The 19,394-nt window shown below is 41.0% G+C and overlaps 1 protein-coding gene across 1 annotated transcript in view; it reads left to right on the top strand.

Moving 5' to 3' along the window:
• Positions 1 to 16,384, top strand: part of LOC134003226 (glutamate receptor ionotropic, NMDA 2C-like) — a 49,232-nt gene extending 32,848 nt beyond the window's left edge. The window contains exons 8-15 of the mRNA XM_062442361.1: positions 698 to 866; positions 3,073 to 3,226; positions 3,680 to 3,805; positions 5,202 to 5,431; positions 8,981 to 9,141; positions 10,605 to 10,792; positions 13,379 to 13,611; positions 14,837 to 16,384. Coding sequence (XP_062298345.1) covers positions 698 to 866; positions 3,073 to 3,226; positions 3,680 to 3,805; positions 5,202 to 5,431; positions 8,981 to 9,141; positions 10,605 to 10,792; positions 13,379 to 13,611; positions 14,837 to 16,384 — 2,809 coding nt within the window. The remainder of the gene's footprint in view (positions 1 to 697; positions 867 to 3,072; positions 3,227 to 3,679; positions 3,806 to 5,201; positions 5,432 to 8,980; positions 9,142 to 10,604; positions 10,793 to 13,378; positions 13,612 to 14,836) is intronic.
• The last annotated feature ends 3,010 nt before the right edge of the window (positions 16,385 to 19,394 follow it).

Here is a 19,394-nt window from a genome sequence, read left to right as displayed (position 1 = left end):
AATGTTGTGCTAAAAGACTTATAGCCCCTTCAATGTAATTTAATATTCTACACAAATATGGTTGTGATTCTTTAAATTTACCCTAAATTGTGGTTCAAAGAGTTCCTTATAAACCTAAACTTAAAATTGGTTTCCCCAATTCTTAACCAATTTTTCCCACTTTTGCTCCTAGTGGCTCTCCATTATTTTTCATTCTATTATTTTTTCTTCCTTTTTCACCATTTCCTGTCCTTCTGTTCTCTTCCTCTACACCCCATTAAGTAGCGAGGCCACTGAGAGGAAGTGTGTGTGTCCTTCACATGCTACACACCTTAATGGCCTTTGATTAGAAGCCATCACAGTCGCTCAACCATCCTCTGTGGGCCCTGTAACAATGCCTGTATGTGTGTGTGTGTGTGTGTCTGCAATTTTTAGGCGTCTCCTTCTTCTCGCTGAAACACGACTTGTTAACAGGCATTGATTTTAGCTAATGAACCAGCGATTGTCTGCCCTTCACTTTGCAGCCATACACAATGGTCACTGTCATCGCGAAAGCCCTAGACTATTTAGCACTCACTGTCTGAAACAAAGTGAAACAACAGATTCAGTCTGAGAAGCTAAAGATAACAACTGTCCCGGCTGCTATTGGGTTTTTGAACAAAGGATATTTAAACAAAACTATTCACTGAATGTATGACTCTGCTTTTCTTCCTCACAGTATCATCGGTCACTCTGAGTCGTACACCAAACTGTGCTGTAAGGGCTTCTGCATAGACATCCTGAAGAAGCTGTCCCGCACCATCAAGTTCTCCTATGACCTCTACTTGGTCACCAACGGAAAACACGGCAAGCTGGTCCGTGGGACTTGGAACGGCATGATCGGGGAGGTGAGACTGAGGACTGAGTTATTTAAAGTATAAATCCCAGTACGTAGCAGCCGGTGTGTTGAGCTGCTGCATTGAGTTGCACAGTCTACAGACAATTATTGGAGCAAGGTGTCTCTAAAATGTTCATTCATGGATCTGAAATGTAGCTCAGGGCGATGGCATGGCCTAATTAAATTTAAGGAAAGTTAATAGTGTGTTAGATATTATCAAGAACAGGAGAACAGACCAAAACTCTGAATGTAGAGACTGCTTTCAGTAAAAGCACTTATTATTTATTTTCTGTTCAATTTACTCAACCAAATGAATCCTGTTGAGTAGGAGCTGATAATTTGCTGTGGGTTTTATCACTACAGGCATTTTACACATAGTTATGTGATACTTTGTTATTGTGAAAAAACATTGATTTGTGCAGAATAACTTTGAAGAAAGAACGAAATAAAAGGTTTGATGTAAGTAACTCTAAATCATACAGTACAGTGTACAAACTTCAATATTCACTAAACAGAAAGAGCCTCCACAACAACCGTCAATATCAGTGTAGTCTAGTCTCAAGTCTTTAAAAGAGGAATAAACATGATTTTCTATAATTTTTATATTGTTATAATGTGGGATGTCTATGTTAAACGCGTCAAAGTTCCAAAACTTGAGGTTGTACATATGTAAAGTAAGTTTTCTCTATTTCCATATATAACTGATGTCAGATGTATACAGTACACATGCTAAGGTTGTTGCAGATTTTGCTCCAGGGGTTGTACATGTTGTCCACTTGCATATACATATTTTGGATCGGATTCAAGCTGGAACATGTACAGACATTTTTGAGAGGTTAAAAGTTTGAGTAAAGAATGAGTAAAAGAACATAAATATACATCTATTATTTGTTTATGTGGCCTGTAACCAATCAGAACAGGGTGGGATCATCAGGAGGGGGGCCTTAAAGAAACAAAGCGAAAACAGCCTGTTTTAAACAGAAGCTGAGAGAGTTTCTTATACTGTAGAGATATTCCAGTAGACCTTCAGAATATAAATAGACCTTGATGATACACCCCCTTTAAATTAGCTTTAATTCCCATCTATAGTAAGCAGGATGAAGTGTACAGACCCAGTGTGTCAAGTTTGAGGAGTATTACACTTTCATGCCAGTCATAGAACAATTAAAAAATGATTTAGATAAAAGCTGAAATATATTTTGTCCTGAAGCTGAAACATGGCTGTTTTCTCAGTCCCTGAAAAGAAAACATTTTGGAGATACAAAGTCTTCACCCAGCAGCCATATTTTATCAGCTTATCTCATCGTATAATTGTCAAGTATAAAGTAATTAGTACAGCTTTCACACAGATGTAGTGGTATAAGCACTTCAAAGCTGTACTTCAGGACAGTACATGAGTAGATGTTTGTAGTGACTTCCCATCTCTGCACTATAGTACAGTTGGAAGCAAGAATGGTAGATGGTAGTAATGATATCTGCACTGCATGGCTTAGAGTGTTTCTTTGATGGGTTTTATCTAGGCCAGTGGTGTGAGGCCATGCGTACACAAATGGATCTAATACACACTTTCTCCCACACACAAGGCACCATCAAACACAGCTGCATGTGAAACTGAAACACCCTGAACAGGTGTTCCTCAGGAGCGCCTTCTTGCTTGTGTTTTTGTGCCTTCAAGCACTTTTCTCTGGTTGTGCATCTGTGTACAGTAAGAGCGTGTGTTCTCCATTATGACAGGAAGATTTCTCTGCAAAATTCATGCTTTGCAGAAAAGGAAGCTTGGATATGAGCGTAGCATTCTCTCATTCTCTCTCTCTCTCTGTCTGGATGCTCAGATGATGAGACATATTTTTCATTTATCTCTGCAGACAGCCATTATTAGAGTGACGCCTTAGTGTGGAGCACAAAGTGTATGCTGCATTGTGGCTTCCATGTTCAAAAAGGATCGCTCATGAAATTCAAAATCTGCTCTCTTTTCAGCAAAGAAGAACTTTGCAGTCAGTCTTTTGGGACTCGTGGAAAGCAGGTTTTGTTGCAATAAAATACACCCGTTCAGGTCTCTTTTGCAGACTTTGAAGTACAGTAACCAAAAATAGCCAGATACAAATACAGAATTAATACAGGACATAAAGTTTTTTTGTTGTTTTTTTTTCCTGACCACTTTCAATTCCTCACTTTATTTTATTATGTGTTTCTGTCATTCTTTCCTTTCCTTTCAGGTTGTGTATAGGCGAGCTGACATGGCCATCGGTTCTTTAACTATCAACGAGGAGCGTTCGGAAATCATTGACTTCTCAGTGCCGTTTGTTGAGACAGGCATCAGCGTAATGGTGGCCCGCAGCAACGGGACAGTTTCCCCATCTGCCTTTCTCGGTGAGAAAATCAACTGCGTCTTCAAATCCTTTTCAGTTTGATTCTGGTAGTTCAAACCGGTCATACATCCGTCACACATCCGTGTTAGCCATGTTGCTGCCACCGTCTTTTCACCACTTTCTCCCAGGATGGCCTACTTAAACGAGTTCTGTCTCTGCAGACGCTTCAGGAAACTTCCCATTAAGCTTTTATCCTGCCAATAACTATAGCCTACAACTAAATCCCCTTACGTACTGCACACACACCTAAATCCCTTTTACAAACCTCAAACAACAAAATTCAGCACAAAATCCTCAACAGCGTATGTCTTCTCATTTTCCACATCGGTCTGGGTTTGTTGCTTTCTCCCTGCTGCTATCCTCCGACCACACATGGGGACCCTCATCACAGCCTGAGATTTAGAAGCAGGAAGTACAAAAGACTTACTTTAATCCATCATTTCTCCTCTTCCAGAGCCCTACAGCCCAGCAGTATGGGTCATGATGTTTGTGATGTGCCTGACTGTGGTGGCGGTGACAGTTTTTGTGTTTGAATACTTCAGTCCAGTTGGCTACAACCGTAGTCTGGTGAGCGCTAAAGGTGAGTTTTACACCTCACTGCTCCACTGCTTGCCAAGTGGATGCTTTATTTTCTGAATATAGTGGATGATAGACAAGTAAATAATCACTATTGCATTGCAATGGAGGGATACAGCAGGAAAACTGCCAGCAGGGCATGCATTCATATCAATCATAGTTTTTCAATGTGTTAGCATATTCGGCTTTTTTAGACTGTAATATGGCAAGCATCTTTGGTTTTAATATTAATTTGTAACAGGAAAATATCCAGATGGCCCAGATTCCTATGAAGTTAAGTATGTTATGGCCCAGACCTGCAAAAAAAAAAACAAATTTACTTCTTCAATTAAACTTGTTTCCTACAAAGCATTTTACTGTAAGCCTGTGTGCAGGCCACTAAATCCACCCTCATCTGCACGTCCTGCAACGTTAGGAGTTCCTCAACAGGATTTTGGGGGTGAGGGCTAATCAATCCCAGAATACAACGCTGACAGAGCGTGCCTCGTCTCTAGGTCCGAAAGGTCATTTTCCTGTTTTAATTAGCATTCGTCGCTGCGCTAATCGAAGTGTGATTGATGGCGGTGGCACCCTCCGTTGTTGCACATGAGCAACAGTGGCAGAGAGCGATGGAAACGGGCTGAGGCTGTGAAATTGTTCTGCTGTTTGGAAGTTTGCAGAAGGGCATGAGGTGGCTCATGAATACTTATACGATGAACTGTAGATGTATTTAGTTTGATGGCAGAACATGTTAAAACAAATATGGGACTTAAAAATCCATCTAGGCAATCCATCCATGGCAAAAATGTATTAAAGGGTCAGTTCACCCTGTAAAAAACATATTTTTTCATTACCCCTCAACAAATACATGCAACTGAAAAAGAGCTGGAGCTGTTGAAATTATGACTCCTGTCCATCAGGAGCAAAGGAGGAAATAGTGTGACCTTCTTATGGATCCATAAAGTCCACAGATGGAGGATGTCAACGTTGGATGGGTCAACAAAAATGTCAGACTTCAAGACTACTGAGCGCTTTCCATCAGTCAATGCTGATTTATTTGAGCTATAATAACCTTGTTCCCCTACCTGCTATTATTTTAACACTGGCACCAAATGTTTCCTGTTATTTTAACACTAATAAAAGTCGTAGTGGCATCAGATCAGAAAATGTGTGGAATTCTGGAGGGCATTTTGTCTGCAAATAAAACCAAAACTATTATTTTAAACTATTTACTTGTTTGTTGAGAGTATCCTTAGATTTAATTCACTGTGTGTTTGTACATGATTCGTGGAATTTGGGTGAACCAATCCAGAGCCCTTTTTTTTTTACTTGGTATGGATTAGGAATGCTTCCATATTGAATACAGGACCATGTTTCACTGAAGCAGACTCTCTTACTCTCTCCTCTGTCTGTTTCCTCAGCTCCTGGCGGTCCAACTTTCACCATCGGGAAGTCTGTGTGGTTGCTGTGGGGCATCGTCTTCAACAACTCAGTCCCCATTGAAAACCCTAAGGGGACAACCAGTAAGATCATGGTCCTGGTCTGGGCCTTCTTTGCTGTCATCTTCCTGGCCTCTTACACTGCCAACCTGGCCGCCTTCATGATCCAGGAACAATATATCGACACCGTTTCAGGGCTCTCTGACAAGAAGGTAAAAGACTGAATAAACAAAAAGAGTTTAACTTGGTATAATAACCTCAGAATCATTATGAGGTGGGACAGTTATTCAAAGTCCATTCAGACATACAGAGACGCAGGCTATTTTTGTGAAGCAGTGAGCTATGGAGCGACGTCTTTGCATTTGAATCCAGCTCATCCCACACCATCTCCTCTTTTCTTTCTCCATCACTCTACATTGACTAATAAAGCATGAATGCAAGAGAGACAAAAGACTTGCAGAAATCCTTTAAGATGAAGTCAAGTAAAAGGTCTTTGTTTTAGACGTCTCTGTCCTTTTCCTATCAGTGGGGAGCCCAGAAGCATGACTGATTGATCCATTACAGCCTTCTGTCAATACAGATGGTGTCTGAGTCTCGACTTGTCCTGTCAGTATTTCGGTCTGTCCATCAATATTCTCCCCGTGCGATCTCCATCTTTCGTCTCGCTCACACTGTTAAAACAAGATCGCAAAATGTCAAATGATTTAAAAAAAGAAAAGTCTCTGAGTCAATCCACTGAGGAAAACAACACCCACACATTTTCTCTACCACTTAAATATGTGTGTGTGTGTGTGTGTGTGTGTGTGTGTGTGTGTGTGTGTGTATGTGTGTGTGTGTGTGTGTGTGTGTGTGTGTGTGTGTGTGTGTGTGTGTGTGTGTGTGTGTGTGTGAGACACACAAACACTCGAACTGGAAGCAGGGCCTCAGAGGAGCTTTACAAGAAAGCATTTCATCCTTCACAGATAGCGAAAATAACTCCCAGGCAGGGATCAGCGGAGCCACCTCAGTGATCTATGACTGTATTAACTGACTATATTAACTTTATGCAGATTCATTATGTCCAACAGCATAATGGACTAATATACATCACCCCGAAAAACACAACCTCAGCTGCCCTCTAATTCTGAGATCTTACAACAGAGCATTATGGAGTTTTAGGCTGTAGGCTAGCTGCGTTCACGCCTTGCAGGTTTAAAGGATAAGGCTGATATTGGTCCATATTTTTTATTATCCACATATCCAATGAAAAGAGTTATGTAGATATGATATAGATTGATACAGAAGCAACTCAAGAAAAGTCAATAGTTGATTTGAAAATGCCAGAGAATCATATGAATGATTCAAAATGCGAACAGACTCAAAACAGAGAGAAACACCAACACTGGCAGCAGCATGATGTGCCACCAATTAACAAGTAGCCATGGTCAAAAAGACACAAGTCATGTTTCCTTCACTTCATACATCAAAAATTTGATTTCCTATGCTGCACCATGTCGGATCGTGGATTCTCACAGCAATCAAATGGAGCCTTACCTGCTCTGATCAGACTGAATTTAACTTGGACCCAGTCTGACTTAGGTACCAGGTTTGATATTGATAACTTGGAGCAGAGTGAACCCATAGAAATGACAAACTCAAGCCAATTGGTATTTATAAAGATGTAAATCTTTTAAATAAATGTATAGTTTCACAGTTTAAAAAGATGAAACTATATCCTGATACAGTGGGCATTTTGTTCTCAGCTAAAGTTACTCAAACAGTAGTATAGTGTATTATGTTGTGGATTATTTTCAGCCACAAATTATTACAAATTTGATGCTTTAGTGAGTGTTTACATCACCAGGAACATGTGTTTTTGATTGAAATAAATAAACTACAGTGCTTTGCAAGATGTGTCCAAATTTTTGACTGGTACTGTAAATGATATAAATAATAATTGATGGCTACTTTAGCTTCAGGGTCCTGGGCTTGTGCATTGACTGTCACACTGTAATGATGTACAGTTGAATAGAGCAAACAGATTGTTAATGATATAAGCAACATTCAGTGTTCAGAACTGCAATGAGTAGTTGATTAATTGATTGAAAGAAAGTTAGTCTATATCTTGATAATGGATTAATCATTTCAGACTTTTTTTCAAGCAAAAAAATAAAAGAATATGTGTTGCTTGCAGCTTCTTAGATATGCATTTTCTAAATAATATATGATAGTAGATTCATTTTTTTTTTTTTTTTTTTTGCTATGACAAGTTAAAATGTCTGGTGTAAAAAAGGCCTTTGGAGCTCTATGGCACAGAGTAAATCAGACTTTTGACTATACAAACAACACTTGTTTGTGGGATCAGTTCATTGTTGGTTTTATTCATTTCATGGGATTTACTGAATATAAGAGAAAGGTACAATATTGCCAGCCTTTTCCTTTAATCTCTAATATTCTCTCTGTTAGGTGGGCTTTTGTTTGAACAGCTGATTATATAATAAATAAATAAAAAGGCGACCAGCATCTAAACCGAATCCGCTGCACTTGCAGCTGAAGAGTGATTATATTAACACACATATACACACACCCACTCACACACTCACATTTTGATTGGCCCATTCATTTGCGCTCGGCTCAAAAGGTCAATGCTGTAACCAAGATGAATAGATCTTTCCTGTTTAGATCTAACTGAGCTCTTACAGACACGTTCCAGCTTCATCCTGCGTTATGCGTCAGCTCGTGAAATGTGAACTACGGTCAGGTGCAGATGGAACTGGATAAGGATCATATGTGGGCAGCGAAGTGATTCAAACAGATGTGTGTTGACTGATATCAGTTTTATCAAATTGATGTGGGTGCAGTGGCATCGAGTACATTCATGCAGCATTGAGTTTGGCTGCTGATCAGTTTTGGAGGGGAAAAAAAGTGACTCAAAAATGGATTTCATTTAACTGAGTAGTCCCTCATCCTCTTTATTCCTTCCATTCCCATTTTCTCACTCTTTCACCCCCTTTACTCCTCTCTTTGCAACTATTTCTGCACCTCTGGTTCTCTCTACCTTTTTATCTTTCCTTTCCTTCCTTTTGAGTCTCCCCATCCTTCCTCTTGTCTCATTACCTTTTCCTTTTCTTTGATTTTCCTCTCCTCTCCTTGCCTGTCCGTCGTCCGTCGTCATCACCTTTTTCTTTAATTTTCCTTTTTATTACTTCTCTGTCCACTTACCTCCCTACCTCTCTTCTCTCCCCTTTCTTCCTGCCCTCCTTTTCCCTGTCATTCCCACCCCTTCTTCCACATCATCACGTCTTCCACATCACTCCCTACTTTCTCATCTGTTCCCTTTTGCCACTCACTCATATATTTTCTTTCCTCTCATCCATCTTTTTACTCTCTTCTTTCCTCTGCTTCCCTCGTATTCTACCATTCTTTCTTCTCTGTTTGCCTTTTCCTCACACTCTTTACTTTCTTTTACTCTTTTTTGTATTCCTGTGTTCTCCTTTCCCCTCTTTTATTTCCTCATTACATCCAATCTCTTTGAACTACTCCTTCCTCGCTTTCTTCTTTCTGTCATCTCGTCCTTGCCTGCTGTCTTCCCCTATTCTTCTCTCACTCCCTTCAGTCTCTCTCCTCACTTTCCATTTTCTCATTACTCCCTCCTCTCTTCCCCCGTTCTCTCCACCAACCTTTCCTATTTCTTCTCTTCTCACTCCTGCCTGTTTTCTTCTCTCCCTCTCCTCATCTCTTCTCCCCCCTTCCCTTTCCTCTCCTCCTTTATCTCCCCACAGTTCCAGAAACCACATGAGCATTACCCTCCTTTCCGCTTCGGGACGGTCCCAAACGGGAGCACAGAGAGGAACATCCGCAGCAACTACCCCGACATGCACACACACATGACGAAATACAACCAGAAAGGGGTGGAGGAAGCCCTAGAAAGCCTCAAAACCGGGTACAATTTTGCCTTACATTTTAAAGCATTACATCAATAAATACGAGGCTATATTTACGCAACCCTCCTGCGAGTGAAGAAATTAGACACCAAAGTAGCACTAATGATAATTTGGGTGATAGAGATGTTCTTTGTGTTGCAGCATCTATTTGAGAATTAGGCCGATGTGATGGGTGTATTTTTAGATGAAAAACTCATGTCTACTGCAGCTTAATTTGTATAGAAAGTGCTGTCAAACATGACAAGCTGACATTCAAAACACACAGCAGTGATTTTGCACATTTTCTAACCCTTTAACTACAAATGTGTATATGTGTGTTTCCATGTGCCAGTGTAGGATGAAAATTAACTTGATGGTTAATCTAATAGTGTCACACAAGCTCGAATGCCACTAGCAGGTCAAAGTGTTTGCTATATCTACAAGAATGATACAATCAGTTCAAAATGTGACTTTGTCCGATACTTCAGTTTATGACCAAATACCTTTACTGTACCTTGGAGTAAGGAAGTGTCCCTGCTCACAACCTCATGTAACCATCACAAAACATTTCTACAAACTTGACTAAATGTTCATTTGTGTGGATTACCCATCTTAATCAAGTTTCAAGTCTATGCAAACTGATAGTAACTAATGAACTAAAAGCAACAGCAGCCTGTAAGGTAGGAAAGCAATCTAAAAACCTGTGGTACACTGAAAGTGGTTGGCAGTAATGTTATGTATTCACCGTTTTTTCATGGGCTAAAAGACACAAATCCACCAAGGCCCCTATAAAGGAATGGTTTGACATTTTGAGAAATTGCAACTATAACTCTAAACGAGAATGAAAAGAGAAGATGCCACTCATACATTTGTATGTTCAATTTGAAACTGGAGCAAGCAGTGGGATAGTTTATCTAAGCATAAAGACTGGAAATGGTGGGTTTTACATCCCAAAAATGAATCCAGGGGATGAGGAGAGTAATGTAAGAACTAACCCGGAAACAAATAAGCAAGAACGGAAGTAAATGAACGAACCAAGAATTTGGTTGAAAGTGAAAAAGAATGCAAGATGATAATTTAACAAAGTCTGGGAAGAGAGACATGTGAGCACAAGGAAAAAAAACCACTACACACAAAACTGTGTCAAAAGATTAGCCATGCCTATCCACTCAGCCTGCCAGCATCACTAAAACTCACTTGCAAAAACATACTTTTTATGTACAAACAAGTGCATAACATCCCATAAAACATGTGGTACAAATTTCAATTGAATGAACAGATGGGAGTGGTATCAATCTTCTCCTCCAACTCTCACCAAGAAAGAAAATGAGTGTATCTCCAAAATTATCAAATGTTTCCTATAATAGAGACAATGAGAGTTATAAATGTAATGCTACCATGGAGGAAGGATGAATGTAAGATCTTACTAAGCACTGAAAGAGCCAAATATTCTCTCAAACAAAGAGTATCTATTTGCATGCAGGAAACTGGACGCCTTCATCTATGACGCTGCTGTTTTGAACTACATGGCTGGGAAGGACGAAGGCTGCAATCTGGTGACCATCGGCAGCGGGAAAGTGTTCGCCACCACCGGGTACGGCATCGCTCTGCAGAAGGACTCCCGCTGGAAACGGCTTATTGACCTGGCGCTGCTGCAGTTCCTCGGAGATGGTAGGCATGAATCCAAACCTTGCATGATATAACACACACCTGAAGCATGCACACACTTTCCTCAATTTTATATGTTTGTGTTTATTTCTGTCTCACTGGAAAACTGTATGTGAACCACAGAACTGGCATCAATCCAGTTCAGTGTGTGCTATATCAGCAGGGAAGTGGGCTTACAGGGAAGAGTTAATATCCTGCATAACAGCAGGGGGTGTTAGGGATATGATTATCTCTATTACACACACCCCCCTACACACACACATACACACACACACACACACACACACACACACACACACACACACATTTTCTACCTACGTACATACACACAAAGACACTCACCATGACGGCCGCCGGTGTGGAGTTAATATCCTCCCTCCTCTGAGAGATTAAGAGCACCCACTCACACTCACTCTGAGCTTTCCGTGATGACATAATAAATAGTGTGTTTATGGTCAACATACGGTAACAGAGTAATACAATGGGCTGTGATCCCTGGGGGCCACTGAGTATAACTCAGCTCAAAAGGTGACCACCTGTTCAGAGGCCCAGAGGAGAGGTTTATGTGGTAATGATAGCTAATGGAGATGTGGTTAAGCAATCTAAATTCTATTTAAAAAAGTGCTTTGTCAGCATGCTAAAATGCCTTTTACCCTGCGAATGCATAAAGAAGATAAAATAAATGTATGGATGTACATTGCAGGGGAGAAAGTGATCGAATTTCCCACATATACAATCCTACTATGTAGAGTTAGGTTTTGAAAGAAATATTGCCCAAGAGTATCATGTACATTTGGTATCAGGGTGTTACGGCTCTTCATTTACTGTATGCTATATGTTTACAGACGGAAATGTTCACACCCAAGAATGTTTTTAATGGTGCACCATTCCAAGAAAAGGAAATAAAGTAGATGTTTTGTGCATAATATATGCATTTCATATACAAAATAAAGCCTGAAAGAAACTGTATTAAGGGTTGGTCCTTTTGAAAGTTAATAGTTTTTTCGGTCAGCAGATGATCCCAGTTAAAAAAATCTGGACAGGAGAGAGGTTTGAAGCTTAGGAGCTTACTGTAGACTGTACAGAAGACATGCATATGCCACAGTTGCCAAACAACATATCTAAGACTATGATAAATGTGAATTAATGTACTTTTAGAGCAACAAAGCTATTTACTGTAGCCCTTTAAATCCAAATCAAAGGCACGTATAACTCTTACCAAACTAAGCAGATAATTTGCAAATGCAGGAAACCCCCTAGGGTAGTATTAAATTAAGAGCAATCACATTACTATACATATTTAAAGATACCACAACTGCAGCGCATTGATCCATTAACAAATTAGCAACCATACGGTGCCCTCAACGTGAACTGAGTAATTAAGAGACAATTATGGCAAAAACAGTAAAATAACTTAATTACAGGGAACATGAAAACAACTTATAATTTTGGTCATTTATGCACAACAGTCGGAAAACTCAGAAGTGAATTTGCTCTGCTTGCGCTGCTTTGCGCCTGCGGACACTGCCTGTGATGATATCAGCGCTAGTTAACATGATTGTTATGGTTAGGCAGACTTTCAGTTTAGGATTGCAGTTAGAATTTATTATCAAGTTATGTTGGTTTGAACAAAACGTGGCTGTATAGTATGAGTTTGCTCTGACAGACCCACTGGTTGTGTGTCCGTATTTTTGAGGTAAAGTGCTGACTTTTTGTTTTAATCTGCATGTTTTCACATGCGTATCGGGTGTTTTCGCTCGTAGTCCTCTTCATACATAGTCCCTTATTTTAGAACAGTGTACCAGGACAATGATGTCATGGAAAGTAGCAAAGGAAAGGACTCTTACAACTTGTAAATTCTCACAACATCTAACTTAAGACATATATGACTGCAGCGTTGGTCATGTAAATTACTCTGCATGGTTCTGCACTTGATGTTTAATTGCATTGCATGATTGGCTAACATTAGGCATCCATGTTAGTTTGCTATTTCAAACACTTTGCTGCAATGTCAGCTATAAATTTTACATTTACATTTTGTCATTTGGCAGTTCAGCTTTTGATGAGCCAAGACAATAAAACACTAGAGTAAAGTGACTCAGAAACCCTGTGGTACAAATTCTCATGTAGCTAACCAGGTACAAGTGCAAATAAAAAGTGTGTTGTTAAATTATGATAGGAAAGTTGAACTGGAAATGAACTGCCACATTGCAGTACGCAGTATGAGAGGAAAGTCCCCTCAAAACAAGCATGAAGTGAAGATGGCTGCAGTGCAGACCTTGAGAGCATCACCAGGGAAGCCGCCTATTCTAGATAGAGACTTTGAAACAAAATGTTAAATATCATGAATTAATTTTGTTCATCATCAGCACTTTAACCTAAAAGTTTTTCATTTTAAATCCAGTGTGGTGCATTGCAGAGCAAAAACATCAAAAATGTGTCACTATCCTGTAGAGCACATCCAAGAAAGTAGAGATGATTATGCAGAATTAGTTATCATAAGGTGTTTTACAGTATGTCTTTCTCTTTCTTTCTCTGTCAGCTAATCTCATACTCCTGTCCTCTTCCCTTAAACTTTCATCCCTACAGGAGACACCCAGCGCTTGGAGACAGTGTGGTTGTCGGGCATCTGCCAGAACGAGAAGAACGAGGTGATGAGCAGTAAGCTGGACATCGACAACATGGCGGGCGTGTTCTACATGCTGCTGGTGGCCATGGGCCTCAGCCTGCTGGTGTTTGCTTGGGAACACCTACTCTACTGGAAACTACGCCACTCTGTCCACAAGTCTGATAAACTTGACTTTCTGTTGGCCATTAGCAGGGTGAGATTTGCAAGTAGATCATTTAATTAATAGATTCATTGTTTAGTCAGAAAAGTGAGCGGCTTGTTTTTTATGGATCCTCGGTTGGGTTGATTGCTGATTGCTTAGTTTTGGGAAGTGGGGTTGAGAAATTGCTTCGTTGATTTTTACATTGATTATTTAGTTAAAGAGACTGATTGGCTGGCTGTAATTGAATTAGTTGAGTAACAGCTTGGATGAGTGATTGAAAGATTGCTGGATTATTTTGACTCTAAATGGTTGGTTGGTTGCTTTTTTCATTTAATATGCTGTTTTACATGAAGTGGGTTTTATGTAATGATAAATCAGAGCAAATGGATATTTGCATGTAATTACACAGAGGAAGGCCTTGTTAAAATATTAGCTAAAATGGCACAGTATTCTTATTAAGGATGAGAGGGCACGGTAGAGATGAGAGATAAAAAGAAAGAAAAGCAGCACTAGTGCTGAAGTTTACTCAGCATTTAACTTTTGATTGCTTAATGCTCATTTGCAATGAATCCCAAATCAGTGCCGAGTTTGTTGATGTTTGTTTGGAAGTGTGGCTATTGATGTTAAAAGCTCTGGCTGAAGTTATGGCCAGGGAAATGTCTATGGACTCCAGCCTCTGTGTTCCTTTGCTGTGTAATTACACCATTGTGCCTGGATCTGGGCTTTATCAGATTAACGGCTAAATGACTATCTGATCATTAATCCGTATGTGGCGGACCCAAGGGCCAAATTAAATTTGGCTCTTTCAGGATCTCTCAGCCAAATGTAAGCAGAGAGCAGTCATGGGATTTGGCTCTGTGTTTGTCCATGCAGTTAGAGACGGTTGGATCTGCAGGGGACTTTTGGGCGTGTGAGTCCGTGTGTGTTTATTGGGGCAATCCTCTCAGCTTAAACAGTTTTTCTTTGAGTCCCGGGAGAATGCATAATGAATTTGTGACTAAGTCTTGCCTCAGTGATGAAATGAGATATTAATGAAAATCGTTTTTTATTTTACTGCCCATGGTGTTTTTATTAGTCAGGAAGTGGATTGTCACTTTCAGATGCACAAATTGGTTAAAATCTCGTCTGTGAAATTGACCACTAGGTTGACTCAAGGTTAAACAGTTTGTGGCTACATATTGATTTCATTACAAATAATTAGTTTATTTATGTCCTACTTCTCTTTTCCCTCTGTTTTTCTTATCCACTCTTTTTCTCTGTTCACTTTATTTCTCAGGGTATTTACAGTTGTTTCAATGGAATGGAGGATCCTGGACGTTCGTCCGGCTTGGCCAAACCTGATCTAACCTCAAACTACGCTCAAGCAAACATGTTGAAGATGCTTCGCACAGCCAAAGACCTGGTTTCCACTGCCAATGTAGAGTGCTCTCTGGACAACGCCACCAAGACCATCGAAAATTTGAGTCGGCATGGCGGCAGCTTGCCTGTCCGTGTTCCTCAACTTGCGACTGAGACCGTACCTGGAGGATTTGCTTATGTCATGGAGAATCACTCCTCCCTCCCCCAGCGCTCCCTCACCCCACCTATCGCTGCTGTTACCTCTTTGACACAGCAGAGGGGTGTGACCAGGCCCACACCACTGCGCTACACCCTCCCAACTCGCTCTTCTTCCTGTCTGTATGACCGGCCACTTCCTGTGTCCAGCCTCAGCACCCCACACCTGGCAGTTGGTGAGCCGCTCCCACATCAGCACCAGCACCACTACCAGACCACTGGGAGACTCTATGTAGATACTCATCCTCACTCACCGTTCATCCCTTACACGGACCTCCAACTACCTGACATCTACGCCTCTCACCCAGTCTGCTCGCCCCAAAATCAGCACATCCAAACAGGCTTTTCTCGACGGAAAAGGAGGTCCAAGAGTTTCCAGTGTGAGGACGGCGATGTGGAGAGGAGAAAACACATGGATGACAAAACTACCATCTGTCTGAGTGAGCTCAAAGCAAACCACCTCCAAGAAAACCACATCTCTGCCCCCAGTGATGAAAGCATCTACCCAGGGGAGCTGATGTGTCCTCGTGTAGAGAACTACAGCTCCTGGCCCCCAGAGGACCTAATGGTGAGAGGAAGACGCAGGCACCGCCGCCCCTCTTTCCTTAAAGCCACTTGGGGCAATGAGCAGGTCCGCCAGCTCGACGAATCCCAGTCATCCCTTTCCAGCCAATCACCTTCAACCCTTCCGGACCTGTTCCCATGCAATATTACACCGGCTACATCTTCAAAGGCCTACAACCCTGCCCACCTCCGAAACAACCTGTGCCTCCCACGGAACCAGGCCTACCTCCACATACGAGAGGACCAGAGGAGGCCCAATGGGCGTAAAGGCCAGAGGCTGCGGTACTCCCACTCCACCCACCTCCCCACGTATGGAGAAGCAGTGGGACATGGGGTTGGGTTAGGGCAAGGGATGGTACGGAGAGCCACCAGCTTACTGAGCAGACAGTACGCCCACTACCTGAACTCCTACCCTGGACTACCCCTCTACCATGGCCCCCTGGACCTGCAGAACCACAACCAGGCTTCCAGCGGCCACCCGAGCCCCAGCCCAGTGTGCCAGCTGCTGGCTTGTGGTGGTGGACGATGTGGGGGCCAACGGGCCCTGCTATACCAGGACAGTGTGTATGGGGCCTATGGGGTCTATCATGGGTCCCAGACTGGATTAGAGGCCCAGGCAGGTCAGGGTTTAGTAGCCCAGCCTGCAGGAAGCCCTTGTGTGCTTCGTCCCTGGAGACGGGTGTCGAGTCTGCAGTCTGAGGTGTGACGGGAAACCAAAAGGACCTCACAGGATGGACTTATAGAGGACAGGACTCTTAAAGATGACCACTGTGGAGGGGGTTGGGTAAGAGGGAGAAGTTATGACTTGAAGTAATTGTCGATTTTCTATGTGACTTTGTGTGGTAAAGAATAGTAGTTTGGATCTGCAAATTTTACAGATGTTAGGACTGATTTGATGTACACTACAGTAAGTTAGTAAGACTGCACTGTTACCAATGTATTCTTGAGAAAGCTGTTGAAAGCCAGAGTTTGCAGGTCTTATTCACTTGCTGCTTTCCCACGACAACGCTTGTGTGTTTTCTGTGCTTTCATGTGCACTAAAATTTACAACAGTCCACGATGGTGGCGCATGGTTAAACTATAACCAGAGTTTTCATGCTGTGTGTGTGTTGTGTATATTTGATTGTGGATGGGTGGGATTAAGTCGTGGATGTCGTTGAGTAGATGAACCTTTTACAGCTGAGAAGAAATAGCAGAGGAATAAGTGATAGTCTCTTCAAATACAGCCACCAAAAAACAAGCAGCCAGTGTAGCATGATTCATGAAGATTCAGCTGCAATGTTCACGTGCAGAGTTTAATTCCAAAATGAGATACATTCAATTTTAAAGCATTTTAACACCAGATGCAGAATAGCAAAAGTTTTCTAGGATGATGTAGTCATTTTGAGACATCTGTTAATGAATTTCAGGTAACTTCTTTAAAGATTTATAATGTTTTGGAGATAAACCCTCCGCGTCTTCATTTAGTGATGAATCAGAGAGAGGAGAGACTTTGAGAAAGCAGTCCATATGAACACAATCTGCAAAATGATGAACATATTTGGACAGCATTGACCAGCACTAGGTGTCTTAAACCATGGACTCTTGTTCCTCACTGGGTCTCATTGTGAGGCTACAGTACAGCACAACATCACGCAGGGCCTCACAATAAATAGATTCTGTATTCTACATACTATATCGATATAGAGAAAATGTGTTATTTGAGTGTCATATTCATGTATTCTACATATGATAGGAATTTATAGTCACTCTTAAAATTTTCTAATCACATTTCTGGCACATTCTGAGTTTATCTTTTTTGTAATGCTGTTGCTGATTTACTGGAATATTTATTACTGTATCAACTTTCAGTTGGCCTATATTAAGATTTTCATCACTTTCTCTTTTCCACTCTTTTATATTCCCTCATCTTCCCTCTTTTTTCCCCCCCATCCCCTCTAACTGTTTAATGATCAAATTTAAATGAGGTAATTGAAAGCTATTCTAGTATCTATATTACCTGGCTCCCTCACCCTGTAATTAATCACTTAGACCAATTAAAGAGCCGTTTTGGATGAACATGTATGTGTGCCTGTTTTTTAAAGAGCCTTTACGTTTCTGTTCATGCTTATGTTGAAGAGGGGAAATAGTTACGGAGAAATGCTGCTCTTGAAGGAATAGACATTTTTGGGAAATTCGCTAACTTACTTTGTTGCTGAGAGTCAGATGAGAAGATTGATACCACTCTTGTATTTGAGTGGTAAATATGAAGCTACAACCAGCTGCTCAGCTTAGCCCAGCATAGAGACTCTAGACAAGATAACAAGGTAAAATCTACCTACCAGCACCTCTGAAGTTTGCTAATTGACACGTTATATTTTAAGTTGTTTGAAGGATATGACGATTTTCTGTATTTTAATTATTGTCAGCAAATCTCATGGCTTGTGCAGAGCCAAAAGAAAAATGAACTAATCCTACCTAAAGGTATCATGTGTCTACCCAAAGCCTGATACGTCTTATTTCTCTGTGCCATATGCCTCTATTGATGTCCAAAAGTTATTAAAAATATGTCCATTGCATTGATAGTGTCTTTAGAAATGCCTCCTTTTCAGTCTCCAGAGACTAGTTTTGTGGAAGGTAGATGCCACTGATCAGGTGCAAGAATAGTCAGATGAGAGATTCGCTAGCTTGTTACACTACGTATCACAACCTCTGGATTTTACTGCATTGTACATCAGTCCAGTGGTTGTGATATCTAGCACAACAAGCTACTGAAGCTCTGAGTGGTATCAATCTTCTCTTCTAACTCTCAGCACAAAAGTGAATATTATACACCAAAATGTTAATTCCTTTAAGGTGGAAACAGAGGATGGAAAGCTGAGAGTTGGTAAGGAGAGAAAAAGGCGGTGCAGGAGATGAAGAAGACGATCTGGTTGCTGATCAAAGCCTCCATCTCTCATGTTGTCATATAGAGGTCAGTCATCTGTTGCAGCATCCTGGAGGAATATCCTTCTGGTGTTTGGGTCACATGTCAGCTGGTGACTGACACAAATTCACCGCAGAAAAGAGATCGCACGGAACAGCACTGACATTTTTTAGGGCCTTAGCATAAAAGTGCCAGGCCCCAATGGAACCTACTGTTCTTGTAGAGATTATTATTCTAGTGTGCCATTGTATTTTTGAGGCACTTGGGATGCTGGAAAACTCACAAAAATTGGCACACATGTCAGAACTGGTGAAAATTACACAAATCTGTTGTGACTTGGGGCATCACCTGAAAAAACGTTAGCCATTTTTCATTTCTGCGTCAAATTTTACTTTACGTATGTGTTTGAGCCTTTGGGATGCAAAAAAAATCATGAAACCTTGCAACCAAGTTTGAATCAGTAAGTAATCAATAAGGATTTTGATTTGATCACTATTTGGCATGGTAGTGGCACCTCAGCTCTATATCACCCAGTAATTATTGTTGGCATTTTTGAAGTGCTAGGGGTGCTCAAAAACTCACAAAACGTTGCACAAGCATCAGAGGTGGTGTTGTTTGAAATGGGTCTTGGCAAAATGTCTCGAGGGCATCCATTAGAACATTTCAAAGTCAAAGCGTCCACCTTTGACGTATTTTGGTAGGCAGATGTAACATCTCTAGACTTTTGAGCCATAACCTAAGTCCAAAAAGACGTTAGCCATTTTTAATTTAATGTGCTTTTTGTTTTTTTGTTGTTTTTTTTAAGCCATTT

The sequence above is a fragment of the Scomber scombrus genome, chromosome 21 (genome assembly GCF_963691925.1).
Source record: "Scomber scombrus chromosome 21, fScoSco1.1, whole genome shotgun sequence".
Lineage (NCBI taxonomy): Eukaryota > Metazoa > Chordata > Actinopteri > Scombriformes > Scombridae > Scomber > Scomber scombrus.
This window is presented reverse-complemented; position numbering and strand designations above follow the sequence as displayed.